The following is a 25,619-nucleotide window of genomic DNA, read 5'->3' on the forward strand; positions in this document are numbered from 1 at the left end:
AGTGCTGGGATTAAAGGCCTGNGCCACCAGGCCCGGCTAGTGCTGCTTCCTTTAGTATGACTTGTAGAAACTTTAATCAGATTTGTAATTACATCTATAGGATATGGTTTGCCTCCCATTGTTAACAGAATTCAGAAGCAAAAGAATAAGGAAAACATAACTATGTATTTTGTCTTGTTCTTGTTTTCTGTGCAAAATTGTCAAAGCTTGTCAGACTTTAGAAAAGCATCTTTGCTGCTTGTCCTCGTGCTTCAGAATTGGGGAGTGGAGGTGGGGGAGAGGAGTGCCCTGCCCTGGTTTGGAATATATTAGAGCCTTCCCACTGAGGTACAGAAGGCATAGGTCTTCCAAGTGCTAGCAGCCTTACCTCGCTCGGTCAATCCACAGCTTAGCCTATGTGAGACAGATGTGTGCTGTGTCTGCAAACATGCTTCCTGTGCTGTGGGTCATTCAGCATGTATGCAGTCATAGCACTGCTGGCTCTGCACCGGCTGTTGGCAGTAGGAAAGTAGCTCTTCTACTACAGCTTTAATACTGTGTCAGAGAAGTGGTTCCTGCTCCCATAGTTAGTCCTTGTCATGTCTGAATTGCCTTATTCTTGGCTTTTCATAAAAAAGAATTTTTTTCAAAGATGTATTATGTATGCAGTGTTCTGCCTGCATATATGCCTGCGTACCAGAAGAGGGCACCAGATCTCATTACAGATGGTTGTGAGCCCACCAAGTGGTTTCTGGGAATTTAACTCAGGACTTATGGAAGAGCAGCCAGTGCTCAACCTGTGAGCCATCTCTTCAGCCCATAAGAAGAATTTTTAATGACTACACCTATAGCTCTCTAGTTTGATGTTTTCCTAGGATGGGGATCTCATTAGGCTGTCCAGGCTGCTCTAAACAACTCATTTCAGAAGGTCCTGCCGCCTTACTCTCTTCCCACTTTACATGCACACTGCGATGGCCAGCTCAATGGTTTCCTATATATGACCTATTTGTTTGTGTGGCAGTGAAACTGAATGAACTATGCATTCTACAGGATAAACGGGATGGAAATGGTAAGACACGGTTTGCTGGCAGGCCAGTTTCCAGGAGAATGTCTTCCTTTGTAGAGCAGATTCACTGCTGAGAGTGGGAAAGTCAAGATGGCAGCTGCTGTTCATTTCCTCCACATGTACCCTATTGGGTGTTATCCTGTGCTTAATACTGGCCCCAGAGTCATCTTCTCTTCATGAATCTTAAATATAAAGAGACTGCTTTGACAGTGAATGCCTCTCTGAGCGTGGTGGCTAATGTCAGATCCGTCTCCTGAGACAGAGAAAGTGGTGTGGGGACTTGGCGTACCTTTGGACCATGTATTTGAAGTGAGGCTATTCAAATATATGAGGCAGTTACATTTCTCCCTTCTTTTGACTTAAGTATACAAGGTTTTTAGCAAATGTTTAAGGTGTTGAGTTGAGGGGCTTGTTTTCAGCAAAAGAAGAAAGGGTAGATGGGCCCACGAAGTCAGCTGTTGGATTCCATTCTGAAGCAAGGATTAAAAATGAGAAAACCTAGGGGTTAGTTATAGTTTAAAATTCAAAAGTGATGAATTTGAATCCGCAGATGAGGCCATCTGGGGTTGTATGTATCAACATTCTTAGAGAAGTTAACAGAGGAAGTCGCTCTATGACATTTAAGTCAGGACTATAATCCTTAGAGAAAATGTGTCAGTCTCTAATTTTTAGAGTCACTAGAGCCTTTCAACTAAATTTAGCTCAGATATTTTTTCAGGCAGTTATTTGGTATTCTTATAAAATTTCCTTTAGAAAATTGTGTGAGATACTTATAAGTTGTGGCAGTTACCTTATACACTAGGCAATGAAAATCCCAACAGGCCTAGAAGATGAAGATAGCTTTGAACACGTTAGGAAACACAGGCAACAACGTTCTGTATTGTGCACGCTGACACTGGCCAACATTTGGACAAACTGATTGGCTGGGATACTGTACCTTTTTACCTGGTCTGGCAAGAACTAATTCTCTCAATATTTTAGAGGTTGGAAAAATGACCTTTAGCATAGTAGACCTTTGTCTTATTTTGGTTGGTTCAATTAGTTGATTCTAGATGCATTTTGATATATATATATATATATATATATATATATATATATATATATATATATAAATATCATAATAAAATATTTTTATATTTTTTTTCAAGACAGGGTTTCTCTGTGTAGCCCTGGCTGTCCTGGAACTCACTCTGTAGACCAGGCTGGCCTCAAACTCAGCAATCCCCCTGTCTCTGCCTCCCAAGTGCTGGGATTAAAGTTGTGCGCCACCACGCCCTGCTTGAATTTTTTTTACAGCTTTTATTTGGGGGCATATTTAATACAGGGGTTCATTTGCATTAGAATTATTTGAAGCTTTTTGTTGTTGAAGGAAGGTGTAAATATTGTAAAAAGTAAACATTTAGTTGAGGCTATACAATGAAATATTGGGCAACTGAGAAATTTTCCAATAATTTCTTTCTCCTTTAGAAAAACAAATACAGATCTTTTCCATATTAGTATGTCTAGTCTTATGGCCATTTTTAAAAGCCAGTTTATGTAAAATGAAATGCAGGAAAAGCTATAGTGATAGTGTTTTTTGATTTTTCAAGACAGGGTTTCTCTGTGTAGCCCTGGCTATCCTGGAACTCACAGTGTAGACCAGGTTAGCCTCGAACTCAGAAATCCACCTGCCTCTGCCTCCCAAGTGCTGGGATTAAAGGTGTGCGCCACCACCGCCCAGTGATTTCCCCCCCCCTTTTTTTTTTAAACCGTTGAAAACATCATTAATGCTCAAAAGAGAACACGTTATAGGTAAGATCATCCAAATAACAATTGCTTCTTTCTTGTCTGACTAGGGAAAAAAATATGCCAATTCAGAGAGTGTGTCCAAATTAAATCAAGAATGGAACTTGTCTCTAACATAACTGAATGGTGCATCGGCCTCTAGTGCGTTTTGATGGTCACTGTGTGACTTCTCGCCTTTTAAAAATGCTACCATTTTGGTCTTCGTGAGGCTTTTGCTTTGTTCCCCCCCCCCCCCTACTTCCTGCTACCCAGGCTCTGCTAAGTTTCACTGAAGTGTTTCTCTTTGCAGCTGTCAGGATTCTGGGGCTCCTTTCCGCCCAAGTTCAGAAAGGCAATCTTGAAAGCAAGATGTGGAGGAGGACCATTGCTTGAGGTGTGGAAGAGTAGAGTGGTAAGCACAGGATTCCAGTGGCTTTCAGATTGCAGTGACACTGAATTTTGGACAGTAGAATACAAGCGAGGTTGTTGAAGAGAAGGGCAAAGCTAGGCTGTCTGGGGCACACCTACCTATAAGCAAAGTGTGGAGGCAGAGAGAGGCAAAGGCCAGCCTGGTCTATACCCATAGGTTCCATACTAGTCAGGGCTACACATAGTGAGACCCTGAGAGAAATATGGGGAAGGCAGAGGACACTTGAGACAAAGATGTAGTGTGAAAAGGGGTAAAAAAGGTGCGTGAATTTAAAAAATAACTTTGCTGTATGAATATCAGTCATACTTCAGTGATAAACCAAATAAGTTTCTGATACTTAGTTTCCTTAGGATTTCTTTTTCTAAAATCTTGTGTAGAAATTTTGAAGGTGAACAGTAATCTTATCGAAGATATTCAGGTTGGAACCATCATAGAGTAGTAAAGCCATATAGTAAACTTGAAATAGGTTTTTGGAGAAGTCTCCCAGAGGGCTCAATAGCACCCTTCTGGGTTTCCATGTTAGAGGAAGCCTAATCTGGATGCTGCCCGTACTGCGTCGGGAAGCTGTCATTGGCCAGCAAAACAGAGCTACTTAGAAAATGGCTCAGTGTGAGAAATGAGGATGTGTGAGTGTCTGCTTGTATGTCTGTATGTCGGGGGTGTCAGATCTCAGAGTTCAACAGATAGTTGTGGACTTCCATGTGGGTATTGGAAAACTTGGATTCTCTGCAAGAGTAGTCAGTTCTCTTGACTGCTAAGCCATCTCCTAACAAGGGGTCTTTTTTATTTTTTATTTTTTAAAGATTTATTTATTTATTATATGTAAGTACACTGTAGCTATCTTCAGACACTCCAGAAGAGGGCGTCAGATCTTGTTACGGATGGTTATGAGCCACCATGTGGTTGCTGGGATTTGAACTCCGGACCTTTGGAAGAGCAGTCGGGTGCTCTTACCCACTGAGCCATCTCACAATCCTCCTAACAAGGGGTCTTAAATGCCAAGACTTCTCTTATTTTCTTAGAGCAAGTGGGGTTTGTTTTTGAGGTACATTATTTTAACAGTTCAAGTTGCCTGATCCCGAGTGCTGGGATTAAAGGCATGTTATTATTTGACTTAATATCTCTTACATTTTCCTGCAAATATTTAGTTCTTTGTATCAGAATATTTTGTATATAGTTTTGTTTTGTTTTGTTTTGTTTTGTTTTTTAAGGACAAAGTGGTAGAGATGTATTTTCTTAGAGCAAGTAGGATTCGTTTTTCTTTGAGGTTAATTATCTTAACAGTTAAAGTTGCCTGATTAAAATGGATCCTGTACTGGAAACAGGTTTATAATGTTTATACTATTTTTTTAAATAATAAGGATACTTTGTAAAAGACTTCCATATAAATCTTCATTAACTTTTTTTTTTGGTTTTTCGAGACAGGGTTTCTCTGTGTAGCTTTGGCTGTCCTGGAACTCACTTTGTAGACCAGGCTGGCCTCGAACTCAAATCCTCCTGCCTCTGCCTCCCGAGTGCTGGGATTAAAGGCGTGTGCTACCACGCCCGGCTCATTAACTTTTATAAGGAACCTATATTATAGAATATTGATTTTTTTAACTACTTAACTTGCAGGTTACATTGGTTTGGTTTGGTTTTTATTTCTTTTTGTTTTAAAATAATAATTGAGTCGAGAAATCTGAGAATATAAATCTGGGAAGGAAATTAGTGTTACATCCTAAAACATTGGCTTTGTAAACTGCCAACTAATAGACCATGCAGGAAAATCTGTCACTAGCACAGACAGGTGTGCCCAGCATCCACACGGTGGCTCACAGTCATCTGTAACTCCAGTTCCAGGGGATATGGTAGCATAGATTTCTCTTTGATTTAAAGTATTTAGAAGGGCTGGTGAGATGGCTCAGTGGGTAAGAGCACCCTACTGCTCTTCCAAAGGTCCCGAGTTCAAATCCCAGCAACCATATGGTGGCTCACAACCATCTGTAACAAGATCTGATGTCCTCTTCTGGAGTGTCTAAAGTCAGCTACAGTGTACTTACATATAATAAATAAATAAATCTTAAAAAAAAAAAAAAACCAAAACCCTAAAGTATTTAGAAAACGTGAGCTGTTAGAAGAACATTTGCCAAATGAGATTTGGCTCACTGTAGATGAGGTACCACACTTTTCTGGCTTTGAGCATCTGTGCAACAAATCATTCTAGAGAACTCTGCTATTGCCTCAAGCCAGGGAACATGGAAGCATAGGGAGTTAATATAACTGCACCTAACATTCCTTTGAGCCTGTATCTACAGATTGTTTGTTATTCATTAATTTAGCTTGTATATCCTTTAAAATGATTGATCCCAGTCTATCTGTATGAAATACTTAAAAACAAAAAAAAACCCAAAAATCTCGAAACTCCTTTGCCAGTAGTTAGATGACTCAGGTAAGATGCTTGGGCTTGGGTCACCCCAAGAACTCAGGCAAGGGATGGACACCCAGGAGCACTGAGCATACAAGTGGTGCCCATGCATACATTCAGACAAAACACCTGTACACACAAATAAATCCAAAAGACTTTTTTTAAAAAAGAAGGTAATATGTGAAAAATAAGTTTGTGTATAATAACTAGTGAGGTTGGTCATTGTTCCATGTGTTTATTATCTATTTGTTTTATTTATTCACTTAATTGCCTGTTCTTATCCTTTTTTTAAAATTTATTTTATGTATATGAGTACAGTGTAGCTGTACAGATGGTAATGTGCCACTATGTGGTTGCTGGGATTTGAATTTTGAGGACCTTCTGAAGAGCAGTCAGTGCTCTTACCTGCTGAGCTGTCTCACCAGCCTCTTATCCTTTATCCATTTCCTTTTCTTTGAAATGTGTGTTCTTCCTAGGGGTGAATGTTGGAGGATGGGCCTTCAGGCTGATTAGGCCCCAGCCAGCTCCAGACCCCTGGTTATGGTAGACTCCGTCTGAAAATGATAACTCAGTAGTTCTTGTCTTCAAAGGGCCTTTGACATGTTTTAGGAAAGTTAAGTTTTGTCTCATATATTGCAGGTACTTAAAATTGCCTGCCTTTCAGGATTTTTTGTTGGTGTTGCTGTTGTGTTATTTTGTTTTTGGTATAGGGCCTTGCTGTCCTCAGTGTGTGACCCTCCTGTCTCAGAAGTCCACGCCACTATAAACACTCCCCTTACAGGTTTACGAACTTTTTCTAAGTATAAAAAGCCACTCCCATCTATGCTAGTGTTGGCTAGCTCGGTCCTATTCGGTAACCATGGCTGCTGCTGGGTTCACAGAGCTCTCCCATCTTCTGACTCTTGCATCCTTTCCTCCCCCTCCCCCTCCTCCTCCTCACTGTTTGACAGTGGCTGAGGGCAGGGTGGGAACACTACAGGAGGATCGCTGCGAGGCTGTCACACCTGCTGTTCTCAGCACTCTGACTAGGTCATCTGTCTGCTCTGACTGATGCGCCCTGCAGACAGGTGTCTCTGACCAGACCCAGACCAAAGCAGCATTAGCCTGTGGCTATAAACAAATATTTAAAAGCAGTTTGACAAGAGTATTTATTTAACAAAACTACACTAGTAAGCTTCCCCGTGCTGCCAGCCTTATACAGTTCCTCATGTTGTGGTGATCCCCAATCATAGGGTTAATTTAGTTGCAGTGTCTTAACTGTAATTTTGCTACTGTTATGAAGTGTAAATAACTGTGTTTTCTAAGGTAGCCCCTGACAGGGTCCTTCAAGCTCTGCTGCCCTGGGGTTATGACCTCTTCAGCCCTGGGCTCTTGACCAGGGTTATGATGAGGTATCACTTCCCTCAGTGGAACAAGCCTCCGATTCAGGCAGAAAGTAGTTGATTGCCCCCGAGTCCTGCGTTATTGGCCCACTGGGCACATGTTGCCTAAGAGTGTGGTTTTGTACCATGCAGGATCTACCATGGAGTAAGTTCATTGATGACTTTTCCTGCTGCCGTATAGAGCACCATCTATCACAGTAGAAGGAAATTTCCAGATTTTTTCTAGTTTGATGGTTCCACAAATTTTGTTTCTGCTTTCTACTTAAAGGTTACTAATTTTCTCTGTTTACCCCAAAATAGTGTGACTAGTTAACTCTCAGCTTGCTAGAATATCTGGACACCATTCATATCTTCCCCTTGGAAGATATTTAAACTGGCAGGCCGGATTATATAGACTGAGTTTCTTATGACCCTTCTTGTGAAGGGTCCCCACTAGTTTTTTCCTGTTGCTGATTGCAATTTATGCAGATTACCATCATTGCCAGTAGAACCACTTGAAATCTGGGCATTATATAGTTCTCGCAGCTAACTTAATAAATTACTATAAACTTTAGTGGTGCAAAGCACTTTAGACTAGTTCTAGTGTGAAGTCGGTTTCGCTGTGTCTAGGTAATAGTCAAGTATCGCAGGAATGTGCTCACTCCAGTGACTCCACTTGCCTTCTGTGGAAGCTGGTTTTTGTTTTTGCATTTGTTCTCTCAGAACCTTGAGCACTTCCTGTTGTCTTTAACAGGCCTGCGGCCCTTCATTTTCATGTGCATGTGATGGCGGGTAGAATTGGAGTGTCATATCAGAATTACATTTGTAAATATAGATGTGTTTCGGTTTTATGTTCTCCTTCTTGTAAGGTCTTTACTCCCAATTTGCTTTAGTTTTTTTATGCACTTTTCCCCCCTTCATTTCTATGGATAACCTTAAGGTAACTGCCGTAATTAATCATGGCTTGGGAAATTAAAAGTGCTTTGTGTGGTTTAAATTATCCTTTTCAGAGATGTGACTGCAAGCAGTGTGTGTTGCTTCACTGAACTGCAGCTGTTCATGTGTTGCCTAATGCTATTCAATATATACTCCAGAAGCCAGCTGACCTACACATAAGCACCGATGAGCTATGTAAAAATCTGATGGCACTAGTACATTTCCATTTTGCATCCTTCTGCATATAACTCAGATTTGCCGTGTTGTGCATTGCTTCCTATGCCTTTAGTGGGCGTCTCCTCTCCACCCCCACTCTTTCTCTGAGAAACTTCTTGCCACTTAACTATGTGTATTTCTTCTCTCTGTGACGTTTTTTCCACCTTTAGGTTGCTCTCCTAGGCAGATCTGTTTCAGATATACCCGTTTTTCTAACCATATCTATTTCAATGCTCATCAGAGACCTCTGCATTTTCCTGCAGGGCTAGGAACCAAGCCCAGGACCTGACTTCCTGTGGCAGTGCCAGTTAAGTAGTGAATCTCATGCTTAAATGTCCTTGAATCTCACTAAACCCTACCATAAATACCCACACAAAATACTGCTGCCCAGAGCAAGCAGGGCTTGACATAAGCATTATGTGGTTTTATTTGCTAAGAGCATCGTTTTCCTCGGTGTTTATGTCAGTCTATCTGGCATAGAGACTTGGGGAGTTGTTGTATTAGACTGTGTCTACAGGTAAACAAATGTAGTTTGATTCAGTTTTTTAAAAGACTGCCCAAAATGGATAATACTTTGTTATTTAAGGGCTAATATGGGGTTGCATAGGGATGTTCAGTATATATAGTATAGTATGGTATGGTATAGTATAGTGTAGTATAAATAGTATCCACTTATTTATTCTACCTTTTAATGAGCAATCAAGTTATTTCCATGTTTGCTATTATACTTCTTATAAGGTCAACAGTAAAGGATAAGAAGCTTGTTAAAATTCCTATTCAGTTCGGTTCTTAGTGGATTAAGCCTCCTGACTAGTAGATAGTTACCTTAGCTTTGCCTAGTGACAGGGACAAATGCTGAGGAATTAGGAATATAGTTTTGCTATAGACTGTGTTTCATACACTAGGTCCTGGACTTGGTTCCTAGCACTGCAGGAAAAAGCAGACAGTGGTTAAGTGAAAAGTTCTCAGTTTAGAGGTTGGTTTCATTTTAAAGGACTCAATGTTCACTGTAGGTAGCGCTTTGTTTTAAAATTCAGACCAGCTGCTAATACTTGTGATGAGTCTCAGAGTGCACCCAAGTAGATGTTAGACCCAGAATCTGAGTGAACTTCTGTGGCCTAATGAATCTCCTTGCAGCTTACCTCCCCACCCCACCCCCACACCCCTGTTCAATTAATGATTGGACTAAGTAAAATACTGTTAGCCATCGATGTATGCCGTAGTCTTATGAAGACTTTCTGACACGACAGTTCCATGGTCAGCATCCCAGTTTTCCATAGCACAGAGCTGCCTGTTCCCCCAGGTTTCTGAAAATCACTCAGACTCAGGATTCTGAGTTGCCTACATTCATTTTGAGAAATTAATTTAATTGGCAGTTAAATAAGTGTAAATAAGTGATGCACTTGTTTTGAAAGGATAGAGCAGGGTCTCTGTTGGGCAACATCAACATCTAGACGTGATCTCTCAGTAGGAATGTAGTACTAATTAAAGAGTGACATTTTGCCAGGGTCTCTGACTGATTTGACCTTCATTCAGAAGGTCAGTATTGATATATCCATTGTACAGATGGAGAAACTGAGGGATGTTAGTCTAAATAGTCATCCAAGTTATCTTTTTTGTTGTTGTTTTTTTTGTTTTTTTGTTTTTTGTTTTTCGAGACAGGGTTTCTCTGTATAGCCCTGGCTGTCCTGGAACTCACTCTGTAGACCAGGCTGGCCTCGAACTCAGAAATCCACCTGCCTCTGCTGGGATTAAAGGCATGCGCCACCACGCCCGGCATCCAAGTTATCTTAATCACGACTCCAGCTAGCTAGGCAGGCTAGCTAAGGGAATTAACATCCAGATGAGGCAAGTCGCTTTTGGCCTTTAGTTGAGAACTTAGTGGCTCAGTTTGTTAGTAAGGTAGGGGTATAATATGCCAATATTGGCATAAAGATTTGAAGATGTTAATACATTCATAAAACTGGTAAATAGTGCTTAGTTGGCACCACTCCCCCACTTGTACCCATTAAACATGAGATGTTACTTTGGGGGGCAGGGAGGGGACAGGATTATTTGTAACACTCACCGTCCTGGAACCAACTGTAGACCAGGCTGGCTTCGAACTCCTAGAGATCCGCCTGCCTCTGCCTCCTGAGTGCTGGGATCAAAGGCGTACCACCACTTGGCACCATGTTACTTCTAAGCCTGTAATAACTCACTAATATCTTGTTTGGTTGCTGAGAGGTGAGGGTGTAGGCTGTAGGTTACTTTTTAAGAGAATCCCACTTGCTTTTAAAACATGTCTTGGGTTGGTTTTCTTTGGACTTGTTGGTAACTGTAAGAGTTGAATATACGCCGGGTGTGGTGGCACAGTTGTGCCCCATTGTCCCTTCAGGAGAGCCAGACTTGCTTCCTAAACCCATACTGTCTCCTCTTCCCAGAAAGAAACTAATACTCTAATGTGCTATTGCGTTTCTGCTGTTAGGCTCTGAGTGCTGAAGTGCACAAAGTCCCTGTGGTCCTGGAGTTTGCAGCACTGTCCTTGCTGATATGCCGTAACCTATGTACATAGAATTGCCTTGCTGTATTACTCCAGATACTGCCTTTTGTTGGAGTGTGATAGACTCAAATGCCTGTTGTTGAGTGCTAGCCCTTTACTGTGTGTTCTGCCTTTTCAGAAGCAGGTTATTTATTTCCGAGGTCTGCTATAGCTTAGAAATGGTCACTGTACACACTATCTTTGTCAGATGGAACCGTTTCTTTAAGATGATGTATTCTGGGTTCTTTAACTGACTCTAGGAAGAATCCTGGCATATGAATTGAGCTTGTTAATACATGTATACATCTGGAACGCTTGCTTGGAGTAAAGGTGTTCGCTTAGTTTTATTGCTTCACTCCAGCCTGTAAGATGCAGGACAGACGACCACAAAGGTGACTCAAACCTGGGCATTATCTGCCATTATTAGCACACTGCTGGACTAGGTCACTAGGATCAATGAGCTGCACATATGTGCATTTTCTAGCTTTTGCTGTTAGTAGGAGAATCACTATAGTTTGTTTCCCTCACATTCTTCCCAACCTTGGATATTGTCAGCTAGGCAAGAAATGACTTTTTTTACATTTTAATGTATTAAAGTATGGTTTAAAGTATATTACACAAGAGATAAATGTGTAGCTTATTGGTAGAATACTTAACCTAGCATGAGTCTCTTGTTCAGTTTCTACCACCCCCCAAAAGTAGATTATGTTAGGCTTTTTACTAAGTGGCAGACAAATCTGTTGTCCAGAAGAAACATCATTACAGCTGATTCCTTCCACTGGTGGAAAAACAATCCTATAAGCACCGTATAATAATACAACGGCTATACTATATTAAGTGTTTATAGTGTGTTAGAAATGATGCCAACTGCAGTGAACATTTAGTACTTCCCATAAGATCAGTACCTAAAGCTGAGCATGATGGTGCACACCTTTAATCCCAGCACTCCAGGAGCTGAGGCAGGTGGATCTCAGGAGTGTCAGGCCAGCCAGAGTCACACAGTGAGACCCTGTCCTTTTTAAGGAGGTGGGGGGAGAAGAAAGAAAAGATTAACAACACCTTATTGCACAGATGAAGAAAACAATTCAGAAAAGTTAGTGGCCTCATACTTAACTGTGGTCGCACTGTTACTAAGAAGTAAGCCAGAGTTTTACATAGCAGTCTAATGTCAGAGCTTGTGTTCTTTAGGGCTTGATGTTGTTGGGGAAAATCTTAGGGCAGGAGTAAGTGGTTTCTGGTTTTTCTTGTTATTAAATGAACTTCCATTTGAGCTTTCTCCCCCCACCCCACCCCCCACTTCTAGTGGTAGGCTTACTTCTTCTTCATTGTTTCTAGTTTTAGATCTGAGCCAACTTTTCCTGTTGGCTCTTACCCACTAGCTTCTTTTGCCTTAATATTTTTTGCAGGGGATGAGGGGATCACCTGCCTCTACTGGGATTATAGGCATGAGGTGCAGACCTGGCCTTTAACAACCCGTTGTACCTTATGTACTCCATCCAATTCCTCCCACCCCCACCCCCCAGGTTTTGCAGCTTTGATATGCCTTATAAATCACATGGAAAATTTTAAAAATTTTATCTTTTGAATTTTATAGTATGTGTGTATGTGTGCACACAAGTGGAAGTTGGGAGACATTAGTTCAGTTTTCTCTCCCTGTGCATGAGTTGGTCAGCAAAAGGAAAAGGTGTGTGTGGGGGCGATTGCTGCAAAACAAAATTCCTTACTTCTTTAAGGGGTTTCCCCTATCATTCCTCTGAGTTTATCACTTACTGGTTCTTGAATTCCCTAGTTTGAGAACTTCATGCTTATTGACCTGGATACTGCCTTTCACCCTTACACAGCTCCTCAACCTCCTTTAAGATTTTCTTTAGTGAGTGACTCATTTGATTACTTGGACTGAAGTCTACATTACTAAACTGTTGCTTGAGCAAGGACCAACCTATTGACCACCTGTGTCTGCCTATGTAAGTCCATTCCAGACCATGGATCTGGCTGAGTCTTGGCAAAGGATTAGATGAGCCGACCTAGACCCTTTGAATCTCTTTTATGATTTATTCCTAGGGCCTTCAGAGCACAATGACACATGTTATTACTATTAGTTTAATTATCAGATGAACTTTGTTACATTCTGGGTAGTAAAATTTGTCCTCTAATGTATTGCAACTTGATAATTGAAGCTGACTCCTTTAATAATTGACTGGTCTTGTCAAAGACTGACAAGTATGATAAAGGAAGTAGAATCTGGAGTAGGCGGTAAAGGATAGATACAGGTGGAGCTTTTCTGGTAGTGAAGAGGTTTGCCAGGGGATTCTAGCTAAGGAGGATGAATGTGCAAGGGTTTAAACAAAGACACTGAAAATTTAGACCAGTGTGAGTAATTGCTTTTTTGCTTTTACAGAGGTTTCTAATTGTAGAAAGAAAACTAAATAGCTTGGAATCAAACTCTGAAAATTCATCCTGAGTACTCAGCCGAGGTTCCTGAAGTAGTAGATACTTGTATGTTCTATGAATTGATTTGTCTCTTTCTTTCTTTCTTTCTTTTCTTTCTTTCTTTCTTTCTTTCTTTCTTTCTTTCTTTCTTTCTTTCTTTCTTTCTAAGATATATTGATTTATTTTTATTAGTATGAGTGCTCTGCTGCATATACATCCACAGGCCAGAAGAGGGCATCAGATCCTCTTACAGATGGTTGTGAGCCACCATGTGGTTGCTGGGAATTGAGCTCAGGACCTCTGGAAGAGCAGTTGGTGTTCTTAACCACTGAGCCATCTCTCCAGCCCCAATTTGTCTTTTTCTTGATTGACAAAAAGTAATTGCAAGACTGCGCATCTTGAGTGCATGCTGAAATCTTGCTGGTTCATGTAAGTTAACAGTCACTACTGGGTCTCTTTGGGATCACAGAGAAGCATACAGGCTCTCCTTTCCCTGCTGATTCAGTTCCCTCCACTTGTCTAGTTGAGCCATACTTGATCAGCCTTTCCCTTCTTGTTAATCTCTGCATTCCAAGTCAGCAACACAATGCTCGTAGGTACAGCCTGTGAGTTTTTCCAGCTTCCTTGTAGCTTATAGATTCTGGGTAGTGTTGGGCATGTTTTGTTTCAAAGACAATTACTTACTTTCTCATTTCTCTTCCTTTACAGACCTAGAGGATCAAGTCATAATGGGAGCATTTTTAGACAAGCCAAAGATGGAGAAGCATAATGCCCAGGGGCAGGGGAATGGGTTACGATACGGCCTAAGCAGCATGCAAGGTTGGCGAGTCGAAATGGAGGACGCACACACGGCTGTGATCGGTTTGCCAAGTGGACTTGAGACATGGTCATTCTTTGCTGTATATGATGGGCATGCTGGTTCTCAGGTTGCCAAATACTGCTGTGAGCACTTGTTAGATCACATCACCAATAACCAGGATTTTAGAGGGTCTGCAGGAGCACCTTCTGTGGAGAATGTAAAGAATGGAATCAGAACAGGGTTTCTGGAGATTGATGAACACATGAGAGTTATGTCAGAGAAGAAACATGGTGCAGATAGAAGTGGGTCAACAGCTGTGGGTGTCTTAATCTCTCCCCAACATACTTATTTCATTAACTGTGGAGACTCGAGAGGTTTACTTTGTAGGAATAGAAAAGTTCACTTCTTCACACAAGACCATAAACCAAGTAATCCACTGGAAAAAGAACGAATTCAGAATGCAGGGGGCTCAGTGATGATTCAGCGTGTCAATGGCTCTCTGGCTGTATCGAGGGCCCTTGGGGATTTCGATTACAAATGTGTCCATGGAAAAGGTCCCACAGAGCAGCTTGTCTCACCAGAGCCCGAAGTCCATGATATCGAAAGATCTGAAGAAGATGATCAGTTCATCATCCTTGCATGTGATGGGATCTGGGATGTCATGGGAAACGAAGAGCTCTGTGACTTTGTGAGATCCAGACTTGAAGTCACTGATGACCTTGAGAAAGTTTGCAATGAAGTAGTCGACACCTGCTTGTATAAGGTAGCTAGATGTTTTTCTTCAGTCAACTTTATGCCATTAGTTACTATTCCTCTGTAATCATCTTGGAGCCTGGAGATCTCAAAAACGATTTTTTGACACAAAAATAGGATACTCTTTACCAACTGTAAAAATAAAGGGACAGTTTAGAAATTAGCCAGTTACTACCATGTGTGTGCAAGAGTTGTATCTACTGTGTGTGCGCGTGTGCGTGTGTGAGTGTGTGTTCATTCTCATGCACACCAGAGAGTCACATTACAGGGATTACAGATGGCTGTGAGCCACCATGTGGCTGCTGGGAATTGAACTCAGGACCTCTGGAAGAGCAGCCAACACTCTTTACCATGTCTCCAGCCCCCAAGTACTACAGAAGAATATTAGAGATAAAAAGATTCTATCCATGTGCATGAGAAAGAGTGTGAGAAAGTTTGTGGCTCAGTATTGTAAGTTCTAGAAGTGCCTTGGAACTCTAGTTCAGTGAGTGGAGCATCTGTACAAAAGAATTGAATGAATATTGGGTATGGTGCAGTACAAAATAGTCTTGGATAAGGAGTCAGAAGGACTTGGTATGAGAACCCATGACTTGAGGTAAGCTTTTGTTTGTTATATAAAAAGAAAAGAGATTACCCCTGTCTGGGGCTGTTGATCCAGTGGAAACATGTACATAGATAAGCCAGTTGAGCCCCTTTATTTTACAGATAAGGAAGCTGAAGTCCGAGAAGGTTCTGTGGACTTAAGAGTCAAACAGACCTAGGATCAAGGCCTACCTCTGTTACTTTTGTACGCTTCAGTCTTAAACAAATTGCTCAACCTCTTCTAGAAGGCTGTAAACTATCGATATCTAACAACTATCAAGGATTTGTGTGTATATGTGTGTAGTCTCTAGACTGATAGATAATAAATCCATAGTCACAGCATGCTCATGACTTGCCTGGAGAACTCGGCACTCTCTTCTACAGTTATGCAACTTAAATTGCAGCCACCCAGACTACAAGACGAGGGTCCTTGACTTGTTTCTGCCATGCTGTTTCACTTTGTCAGTGCTGTTCCATGACTTACTACTGGAAAACAGAATTTTATATATCCGTAAAATCTTAATTCTGCCAGAAGTAAAGTCTATGTAGCATCCAGCCTCAGTGTTCAAAGGGCACCGGGGTGACAGCCTGCTAGTGTGCTGTCAGTTCCTGAACCTCGGGGGCCTGAGCAACAGCAAAGAGCAAGGTGCGTGCGGAGCAAGGTGCATGCGGACTTTGTCCCACTCTGTGTGGCTCTGCAGCCTTTTGCTAGGTTCACTGGAAAGTACTGGAGAATTAAGTAATACTAGCTAAATAAAAACTTGGTGAATTGTTAGATTTGGATATTAATAAGTTATTGAAATGATACTTTTTTCTATGCTGTTTGAGAATAATTCGGTATCTTAGCATTTGCCATATTTATAACTTATAAGAGTCTGTCTTTGAAATTCAAATTTGTTTAATAGGTATAAGATCATATAGCTAAATTAAATATTAAAAGCAAAGACAGTGTAAGGCTATCATTTCTCATACAGCAACTTGAATAATTTGGAGTCACTTCCTAAATTAAGTCAGTATTTATTATATAAGTTATATGTAATATAGATTATAAATGTATAAAGTTCGGGCCAGACATGGTAGCACACACCTTTTAATCTCAGCACAAGGCAAAAGTAGGCAGATCTCTGAGTTTGAGGACAGACTGGTCTACAGAGTGAGTTCTCTGTATAAGAATGAAAAAATATAAACTTGATCTAGTTTTCCTTTTGAGTGGGTATTTGTACTTCAGAAACATGCATTAACCCTACACCAGTGTAAATTTGTGAAGTGTAAAGACCAGCACTGACAGTCTCTGCCATGTTTCATGGAGTGTAGGTAGCAAGAGTGGCCACCGAAGAATACCCCCACAGTGGATGTAACCTGGGGTGACCTCCCACACACCTGCCTATTCTCCTTACAGATAAACAGTGTAGTTACAGTTGGCAAGTTATAAAAATAATCAAGGTTTTTAAAAAAATAGAAGGAAAATCAAATATTTTCTTGACCTTTTCTTTCCAGGGAAGTCGAGACAACATGAGTGTGATTTTGATCTGTTTTCCAAGTGCACCAAAAGTCTCGGCAGAGGCGGTGAAGAAGGAGGCGGAGCTGGACAAGTACCTGGAGAGCAGAGTAGAAGGTGGATCATTAACAAAAATAAATAAGTAGCTTTATTTAAAAACAAAACCTTCCACACAAAGTCTAACCTTTTAGAAAGGTTTTAGTCCATTACATGCCTTTAGCATGTAGTACTTAGTGTGTAAAAGTGGAAAGGACATTGTGTAGTAACCATTTATGTAGCTATGTTCCTTGGGCCCTGTGCACTATGGTTAGGAAACTTCCAAGTGACTGAAGCATGCATGGCTCTAAGGTTCTTGCTGAACTCACTGGCATGTGTAAGTTCATGCCAGGCAAGCCTGAGAGTCCTCTCCTCGGAAAAGATGTACTGCAAGTCTCTGGAATATTTTTAATTACCTATGTTCGGTTGGTTGGATTTTGGGTGGTTTGGTTTTGTTGGTTTTGGTTTTGAGAACGTGAAGGTGGAATGTGTAGTAACAACTGTCAGATCCCACAGCTTTGANACTTTGCTTTCGGCTGGTTCATGGCTTTACTCCNAAGCCATGAGCAGTTTGAGCTTACAACAAAGACCTGGCAGGAATTCCCAGATGAATCAAAGTAGCCTGCAGCCCAGGAGTGTGGGTCTGATGTCTCTNCAGATCACTTTAGATTAAAACAAAGCGATGCTTTTAAGTATTTGGAGAAATTAATCTTTTGTTGGTGGGGCTTGTTGGTTACTTGGTTTTGGAACTGGGAACCAAATATAAGGTCTTGCGCAGAAGGGAAGTATTTCCCTTGAAGCACAGCTCGGCCCTTACATGATCTTTGATAAANCTTATTCACTAAGTATAATCATTGTCTTCCTAGACACTAGGTTCACTGTGTGGACATATACAATGCATATGGATCATGTAGGCCCTATAAGCAGAAACATTTCCATGTAAAAAGTGCGTTTGACTCTTCCAATACCATAATTGGCATGCAAACATCAATCTACCATGTTCTTGCATCTCATTGTGTCTTCATTATTAAAATTAGTGTGCATCTTAATTTTTATTTTCTCCCTTTCAGTTGCTTGATTTCATTTGTAATCTGCCGGTTAGCATCATGTTTGGTTTTGGTTGTCTGTTTCTAGAGACTGGAGAAGGTCTTGTCCTTCCCCTCCCCCCTTGTGTGGTAATGTCTGTGTTGTACTGTTTAGTATTCCAGTCATTGAGTGTACTAGTCAATGCATTTTTCCTCACTATTTTTAAGGGTCTTGTAATTTTTTATATCTAACGTAATTTCAATATGTTATTTGTAGATAAAACAGTAAAGTTAAAAATTCTTAGAATGTTACAGGGTGATTGGTCTAAATTGCTGATCGGTAGAAAAATATGAAGCCAAAAAGTATGTATAGGGTTAAGTTCCTATTGATGTCTTGGCACTTTAACCTGGGCAGCATATATTTTATTGGTATAAAGAAATAATAAATACCTTAGTATTTTTACTATGAAGTGATATCCACTTTTTGGAATGAATTGCTATTTTTCTCTTTAAGCGTGCTTTATTTTAAAGTAAGTTTTTGGTGGAATTATCAAACATTCACTACATACATATAACTTTATAAGTTTTATATTTCATACTATCAAGTGAGAGTTGCCACCTGGGCAGAGTTTACATTAATAGTCAATATTTTTGCTATGTTCACGTGTTTTAACATGCAGTTGGAGGTAATATGCCATAAATTAAGATGCAACTAGAGAGAAAATGATGTTCGTTAAAGCTGCTGCTATTTAAAGGCATAGAATGTGACTTTGCACTGTAAATGATGTATGTCTTAAATGAAGATACACAGCTTCTAAAGCAAGCACCAAATACCTTTTTAGACACATGCCTTGACTAAGTTGTTGTGGCCCTACTAAGCCTCATTGATTTGCTGTCGACACTTTTGGCCTGTGTGTCTCCACCATTGCAAAGGATAATGCTTCCCTTCTCCTGCTGTGCCGTGTGTCTGCCTTCACTGACCTGACTGGGGTGTTTCCTGACCGGGGTGGTTGTTAAGATCCAGTCCTTAGGAAAGCAGTGTGCTGCGGGACTGTGGTGCTTGGGCAGTTTAAGATCATTCTACCTGCGTGACCTTCCCACCACTGCTACTGACCTGGCTCCCTGAAAAGTTGCTAATGTGAGGGAGCACTTTATTAAGGAAGGTGGAGAAGAGCAGATTATGTTTGTGTCTGTGTTCATGAAACATAAGAGAATTCGTGAAATACATATTCTTTATGAAAGTACCAAGTCTTTTACAGTCTGTTAAATTGTATAGTCCAAGATCAATTAAAAGAACTTTCTTCTCATTCAATATTTTCTAGAAGCCGAAGGAAGAGGGATAGTGTAATTGTTCAGTTTAAATGATTGTCCCACACCAAATAAGACAATAAATAATTCTAATTGTTTCTAAAGCTTTTATTATTATTCAAATATTTTTCCTGTATTCTTCACAATTAAAATATCCTAACATTTTCGTGAAGATGTAAGCTACATCAGATACAGTGGGGTTTTTATTTAGGACTGAAACCATCATTGGTTAAATCTATCATCAGTGTTCATTTCTCTTGTATCTAGAGCTCTAATGAAATGATTGTATTGGCTTAGTAGACACTGTGTTGTGTGTTACAGTGTTAGATTGTGAACTTGTGTAGTTTAGGTAAGCATCAAATCCCTTTATTTTTGTATAGTAGATTTCAGCACTAGAACCATGTAGAAAATCAATATGCCAAATGTTAAAGATTACACAATAAAGGAACTTGGCAAACCAAATCTGAGATCCTTGCTTTTTGTTCAGATTTAAGACTGCTTTATTTTGTTTTGTTTTGTTTTAAGGAAAAGAAGGCATACAATAATTTAATACATGGTAAAATTTGGCTTTTATTTTAGAAAGACAATTGTGAACCATTTAAAGAGATTTTATGGGTAGCAATGTCTGTTTAACTTGTGCCTTTAATTATGAAGTAATTAGAGGCTTGGTCAGAGAATGAAAAGTTTTTATGTGCATTGTTAATTTCAAAGGTGCTTACACTTGGAGAACTAAAATGATAATTTCTTGCCTAGGTGGCAAAGAAAAGTTCTTAATGTAGATATTTAGAAACAAAAAAGTTGCAAATGCCTTTAGCTGAAATTTGCACTGAGAATAAGTATGCTGTTTCCAGTGATGCCTTGTACTTAGTTTAGAGTCGGGGTAAGGCTCTTTGTTTACAACTTGGGATGTTTTGTGATACGAATAACACTGCATCTGTACTGCATATCTAGTAACTGGATGCTTTGAGACTAATTTTAAATGCATCTGTACAGCTTTATTTTTGTCATGAAATTTAAACCTTTTTTCATTTAAAGCCTTGCATAAGTAACAAAGAGGAGGGAATGGTGTTTGTCTATATATTATATCCTCTAAAGATACATTATATATTTTATCCTTTAAAGACACATTAGAGGAAAATGGGTCTGCAGAGTGATGCTCAGGTATATAATTTGCATGCTATTTAAGTCATGTTGCAAATATAAAAATGTAGGTTAAAATGATAGAGACAAATGTAAATTGCTCTGCACCTACAGATTTTTAAGTCAAGATTTGTTAAGTCTTGAGTTACATGTGCAATGTATTATATTGGGTACAGAAAACTTGTATCCAGTGTAAGGCTAGGAGTTGATCTCCTCAGCAGTATCTAGTCAGCATCTTGAAAAAGGAAGTCCTTATTTGTACACACAAGTCCTTGATTTTGTAACACAACAAGTTAATAACTAAAGAATAGTTTTTCTTTTTACATTTTTGTCCTATTTTTATTCATTGAAGTAAATATTTCATCTTTTTCTTCATCCTTTGTTCTTTAATTTTTGAGGATCAGTGATTAATTTTATCCTAGTTCAGAAAATCTCAAGCAGGCGTAGTCAAATAATGTCTGTGATAACCTAAGTTTTGATAACACTTACAAAAAAAGTACTTCTGATTCCCAGAAATCATAAAGAAGCAGGTGGAAGGCGTCCCTGACTTAGTCCATGTGATGCGCACGTTAGCCAGTGAGAACATCCCCAGCCTCCCACCAGGGGGTGAATTGGCAAGCAAGTGAGTATGTCATGCATGCGCTTGGCCCTTGTGTGTAGATAACCGTGTTTGCTCCTGATGTCTGAAGCATCTTCACCAGTAGGAAGTATGCTTGTTTAGGACCAGTACTTGACTGTCACTGTTTGTGCTTGTACTAGTGGAAGCTTGGGTAACCAAGAATAATTGAGATAAAGTGTGAATTAAATGAAATTATATGACACTACAAAAGTGTAATTGGCTATAATAACAGTGGTGGTAGGATTTCCTTTAAAGGTTATAACACTTTAAAGGTTGTCTTCAATCTGGGCAATGTTTTCTACACGTCTTTATTTTCCAGTATTTTATGGTTGATTAGTGAATACTGTCAGAAAGGGTAGACACATCCCTTCTGATTGCTTCATAGAACCATAACTAACTTGAGGTAGCTATTATATTAAGTATATATATATATATCTGTAGTTAACAATATACGTTGTGGAATTTAAGTTTTTGGTTTTTTTCTTATTTTAGTGCTTTGCACAAAGGGATATTGTGAACGTTTCTTTAATTTTCTGTAGTTTGCACATCTAGCTATATAGTTTTTGCAATAATTTCACCAGGGATTGGAAAAACTTCCTATTCAAACTTGTGTTTTTTGAAAACTTGTCATTCTATGACCATCTCTGATTATGACTGTCTATAATGTTGCTTCCAGTCAATTTTAGAAGGCTATAATGTGTGTGTGTGTGTGTGTGTGTGTGTGTGTGCGCGCGTGCGTGCGCACGTGCGCGTACGCATGTGCATGTGGTACTGAGTAATAAACCTAAAGTCTCACGCTTGCTAGGCAAGCACTTTGTCATTTGAGGATCAAAGGGATGTCCTTGTTTTTGTTCCTTGTTTTGGTTTTTGCTTCTCTCTTCTCTTCTCTTCTCTTCTCTTCTCTTCTCTTCTCTTCTCTTCTCTTCTCTTCTCTTCTCTTCTCTTCTCTTCTCTTCTCCTCCTCTTCTCCTCCTCTTCTCCTCTTCTTCTCCTCTTCTTCTCCTCTTCTCTTCTCTTCTCCCCTCCCCTCCCCTCCCCTCTCCTCTCCTCTTCTCTCTCTTCTCTTCTCTTCTTTTTGAGATTTGGTATAGTCCTTGTATGGTCCAGGCTGTCTCCTACCACACATAGCCAGATTTTAAGATAAAATAAAAACTAATTCCTATACTTGTTATAGAAGAATCCAACATTTTAGGGTTTTTGTAGGAGTTGTTTTTTTTTTTTTTTAAAGAAATGTTAAGAAAAGCAAAGACAATATGTATGATGAATTCTCATTATAACATTACTTCATGTATAACATGAAGTAGGGCCATATAGACTTTTTTTTTAAACTTATTTATTTATTATATTGTAAGTACATCATAGCTGTCTTCAGACATTCCAGAAGAGGGGGTCACATCTCACTAAGGATGGTTGCAGGCCATCATGTCGTTGCTGGGATTTGAACTCAGGACCTTCTGAAGAGCAGTTGGTGCTCTTAACCACTGAGCCATCTCTCCAGCCCCCATATAGACTTTTTAGTGTGTGTGCATGCGTATATGCATATGTTTGAGTACATGTACTCAGAGGCCAGAGGTTATGTAAGGTAGACAACCTCTTCCTCTGCTGTTCTACTTAGGTTTGACATTGGGACTCTCACTTGACCCCAGAACTCAATTGCTAGCTGACCAGTAAGGGCCAGGGCTCTACTTAACTCTGCCTCTCTGCTAGTGCTAAGTTACAGACTCAGACCACCATGTGGTGCCGGCGTCCCGGGGCGGGCCTGCGCTTGTGAGATACACTTTTTTTTTTTTTTTTTCTTTTTTTTACCAGCTGATCTGTTAACCCTCTAAGGTAGATTGGGGGACAGGGTATTTTGTCCCTTTCCTCGCTCCCTCTCCCTCCCTCTCTCCCACCCACCCGCCTCTCCCTCTCTTTGGTGCCTCATTGTGTAAAGGCACCTAAACCAAGCCTGGTGGCCTGCCTTTTCCCCCCTGGAACCCATATTGTAAAAATAGAGGAATTCCTGCAAACTGTCCTCTGACCTCCCATTCGCATATGCACACAGTGAGTAAATGAGTGTTAGAGAAAGACCAACTGGTGGTTTGTTAAAATAAATATTTGTATTTTAAACTGCTTTCTGCTCTAGTGTTCTAGAGCAGTGGGAACATTTATTCTGTTTTAGAGTAATGGTGCCTTTGCCCTAGGACACAGGTGTCTTAGACAGGCTTGGAGTTGTCAGCAGAGGCTCAAATGTGCTCAAAGTGCACCAGGCTAGGGGTTACTTTCTGAAGGATTAACTTTGTGTGTTTTTTAACATTTAGGCGGAATGTAATTGAAGCCGTTTACAATAGACTGAACCCTTACAAAAATGACGACACTGTGAGTAGCGTTCTCGCCCACCCTGCTTCCCTCTCCCTGTCCTCAGTGCACACGCCCTTCCCCGTGTGGCTGTTCTAGCCATAGCCCGAATGAGTACCGTGAATTCCGCTTGCTCCAGTCTCTGCATATAGCAGAGTCCCGGTGGCTGGGGATATAAGCATGGTGAGTGGCACCTCTCACACAAAAAAAGAAACTCTATCATCAGTCAACTCCAGGAGACCCACCTCACCACTTTTATTTAAGTTAGGAATCTCTTCACTCGGAATCTCAGAATATTCTGAGTTTTATGCAGAGTAGCAGTGGAATGTTCATCTCCATGAAGTGTTTTTATGCTTACAAAGATCTTTGCCACAGGTCCTGAGGCAGAGCCCTCAGTGAAGTGCTAGAGAAGCCCCTGCCAATAAGTCTTAGCATGGCAGAGAGTTGTAGTCTCTTAGCTGTTAACTTGGAGTCATTGAAAGCAGCTCTCACATGTTCTGCAGTGTTGCAAAGCTCACTGACGCTGTTTTCCTCCCACAATGCAATAAATTTAATGAAAAAATGAACTTTTAAAATAACATAGGTGACACTTTATAGTAGTCATTCTCTTGGTTTACTGATACATTTATCCATCCTCACAGTGTTTTTCTAAATCAAAGGGTTTATTTGTTTTATTATGGAAAATGTTGGTGTGTGGGGCCAGGCCAAACAAGTTTTAATTTTTTTAGTCAAACATTAAATATTAGTATTTCATATATGTACATACATAAACTTTGAAAACCAAGTAAGTTCTGGAGATCAGTGTTATAGAGCTTGTTTTTCTGCATTATTACCTTTCTGAAGTATACATTTTAGCATCTGGAAGATTTCCTTTAATGCCTTGTTTTGTTTGTTTTCCTACGTGAAGGATTCTGCGTCAACCGATGATATGTGGTAAAGCTGCTCACCCAGCCGTGGACTCACCTTCGCCTGCAAAGGAGAAGCCAGCTCATCCTTGCCGAGCCTTTACCATCCATCATCGACTTCACAAGAGGGGTCTGCCATGGTGAGGACTGCAGCTTCAGCCACGGAACAGCTAGCCCAGAATGGATTTTCTTTTTTTATTGTAAATTTGAGACTTATGTAAGCGTGATTTCAAACGGTAATTCATGTTGTAAATCAGACTCCAGCAATTTTTGTTGTATGATTTTGGTTTTTGTAAAGTGTAATTGTCCTTGTACAAAGTGCTCATATTTAATTATGAACTGCTTTAAAAATCACTATCAATGATAAAGGAAATTTGGCTTGTTGTGTGACACAACAGACATAGTCATGCTGTTTGGACTCGGTTGGGATAGGGAAAGTGGCAGCCACATAGCTGCATGCTCACGTGCACATGATTAGGAAGAATTCCAAAAGCTTACACGGCTGTCCACCCTGGGTCATGGAAACTGTCTCTCCGTTCCGGCAGGGACTGGCTCGCTGATCCAGCCACCCCTCACCTGGCTCTAGGATGTCCTCTCCTCGTAGCCAAGAGTATTGCAGCTCATCCTGTATATTCATGAGACTATCTACCAATTTGGGCTAACATGCCTTGATTCTCTTGCACCTCTTTATGAGTTCTTACATTTTAATTACTAATTGGTAAGCAGCCACTTCCTACACAGTAGGAGACTGCCACATTTTTTTCCTATCATGACTGGCTGGGCCTGCTGCTGTTCCTAGTAAGATATTCCGAATTCCATTTTATCAATAAAGCTTGGTTTAACAAACAAGACATGTAATCATGTATGCGTGATTCCTCGGTCACCCTGGCTTTCAGACCCCACTTGGGGAGAGAAAGATGTCACATCTCCTTAAACTGGATGATGGCGTTAGCATCCAGGTGCGGGTGGATGGGGTGGATGGGAAGATTGCCGCCTGCTGTCTCCTAATGTGTTTTAAATGCGTTTCTTTCAGGCTACTTACGTATCATTGAGATGTTCATCAGCTTGAATTTACCTACTGTTAATTAAAGTAATTGTCAAAGTTTGGCAACCCTAACACTATGATAGATGTGTGTGTGTTGAATGTGTGTTTGCCTGTAACTTTTAATTGACCCACGTCTTTAGAATCTAAGAGGTTAAGATACATTTGTGATTTGAAATAAAGCATGTTGATAATATTTAGCTGTTGGCCTTTAAAAATACATTTCACAGCTTAAGGAATTGTAGATATAAAACCTGATTTAATTTAAGGCTTAACTCCCTCTGACTAAGCATGTAAGTAAGCTTTAACGTCTGTCACATTGTAGAGACTACCGTTCTGTACCGTCTGTATCTTCGTCTCTTTAGGTGGTGTGCTGTATTATCACCATGCGATCGAGTCGGTTATAGTCAGATCCAAGTACACCAAATACAAAGTCACAACTTTATGTATAAAAGTTAGCATAATACA

General features: G+C 40.2%; 1 protein-coding gene across 3 annotated transcripts in view; it reads left to right on the top strand.

The window, feature by feature from the left end:
• Positions 1–25,347, top strand: part of Ppm1a (protein phosphatase, Mg2+/Mn2+ dependent 1A) — a 34,970-nt gene extending 9,623 nt beyond the window's left edge. Inside the window, exons 2-7 of one of the 3 annotated variants that reach the window (XM_029540638.1) lie at positions 3,120–3,221; positions 13,816–14,669; positions 16,739–16,856; positions 20,762–20,870; positions 23,168–23,225; positions 24,112–25,347. In XM_029540638.1, the coding sequence (XP_029396498.1) occupies positions 13,836–14,669; positions 16,739–16,856; positions 20,762–20,870; positions 23,168–23,225; positions 24,112–24,141 (1,149 nt within the window). In that variant the 5' untranslated portion in view covers positions 3,120–3,221; positions 13,816–13,835 and the 3' untranslated portion in view covers positions 24,142–25,347. Of the gene's footprint in view, positions 1–3,119; positions 3,222–13,075; positions 13,174–13,815; positions 14,670–16,738; positions 16,857–20,761; positions 20,871–23,167; positions 23,226–24,111 lie in introns of those variants that run through there. The other 2 variants (XM_029540639.1, XM_021202144.1) reach the window with 2 other exon arrangements.
• The last annotated feature ends 272 nt before the right edge of the window (positions 25,348–25,619 follow it).

This window comes from Mus pahari, chromosome 7 (genome assembly GCF_900095145.1).
Source record: "Mus pahari chromosome 7, PAHARI_EIJ_v1.1, whole genome shotgun sequence".
Lineage (NCBI taxonomy): Eukaryota > Metazoa > Chordata > Mammalia > Rodentia > Muridae > Mus > Mus pahari.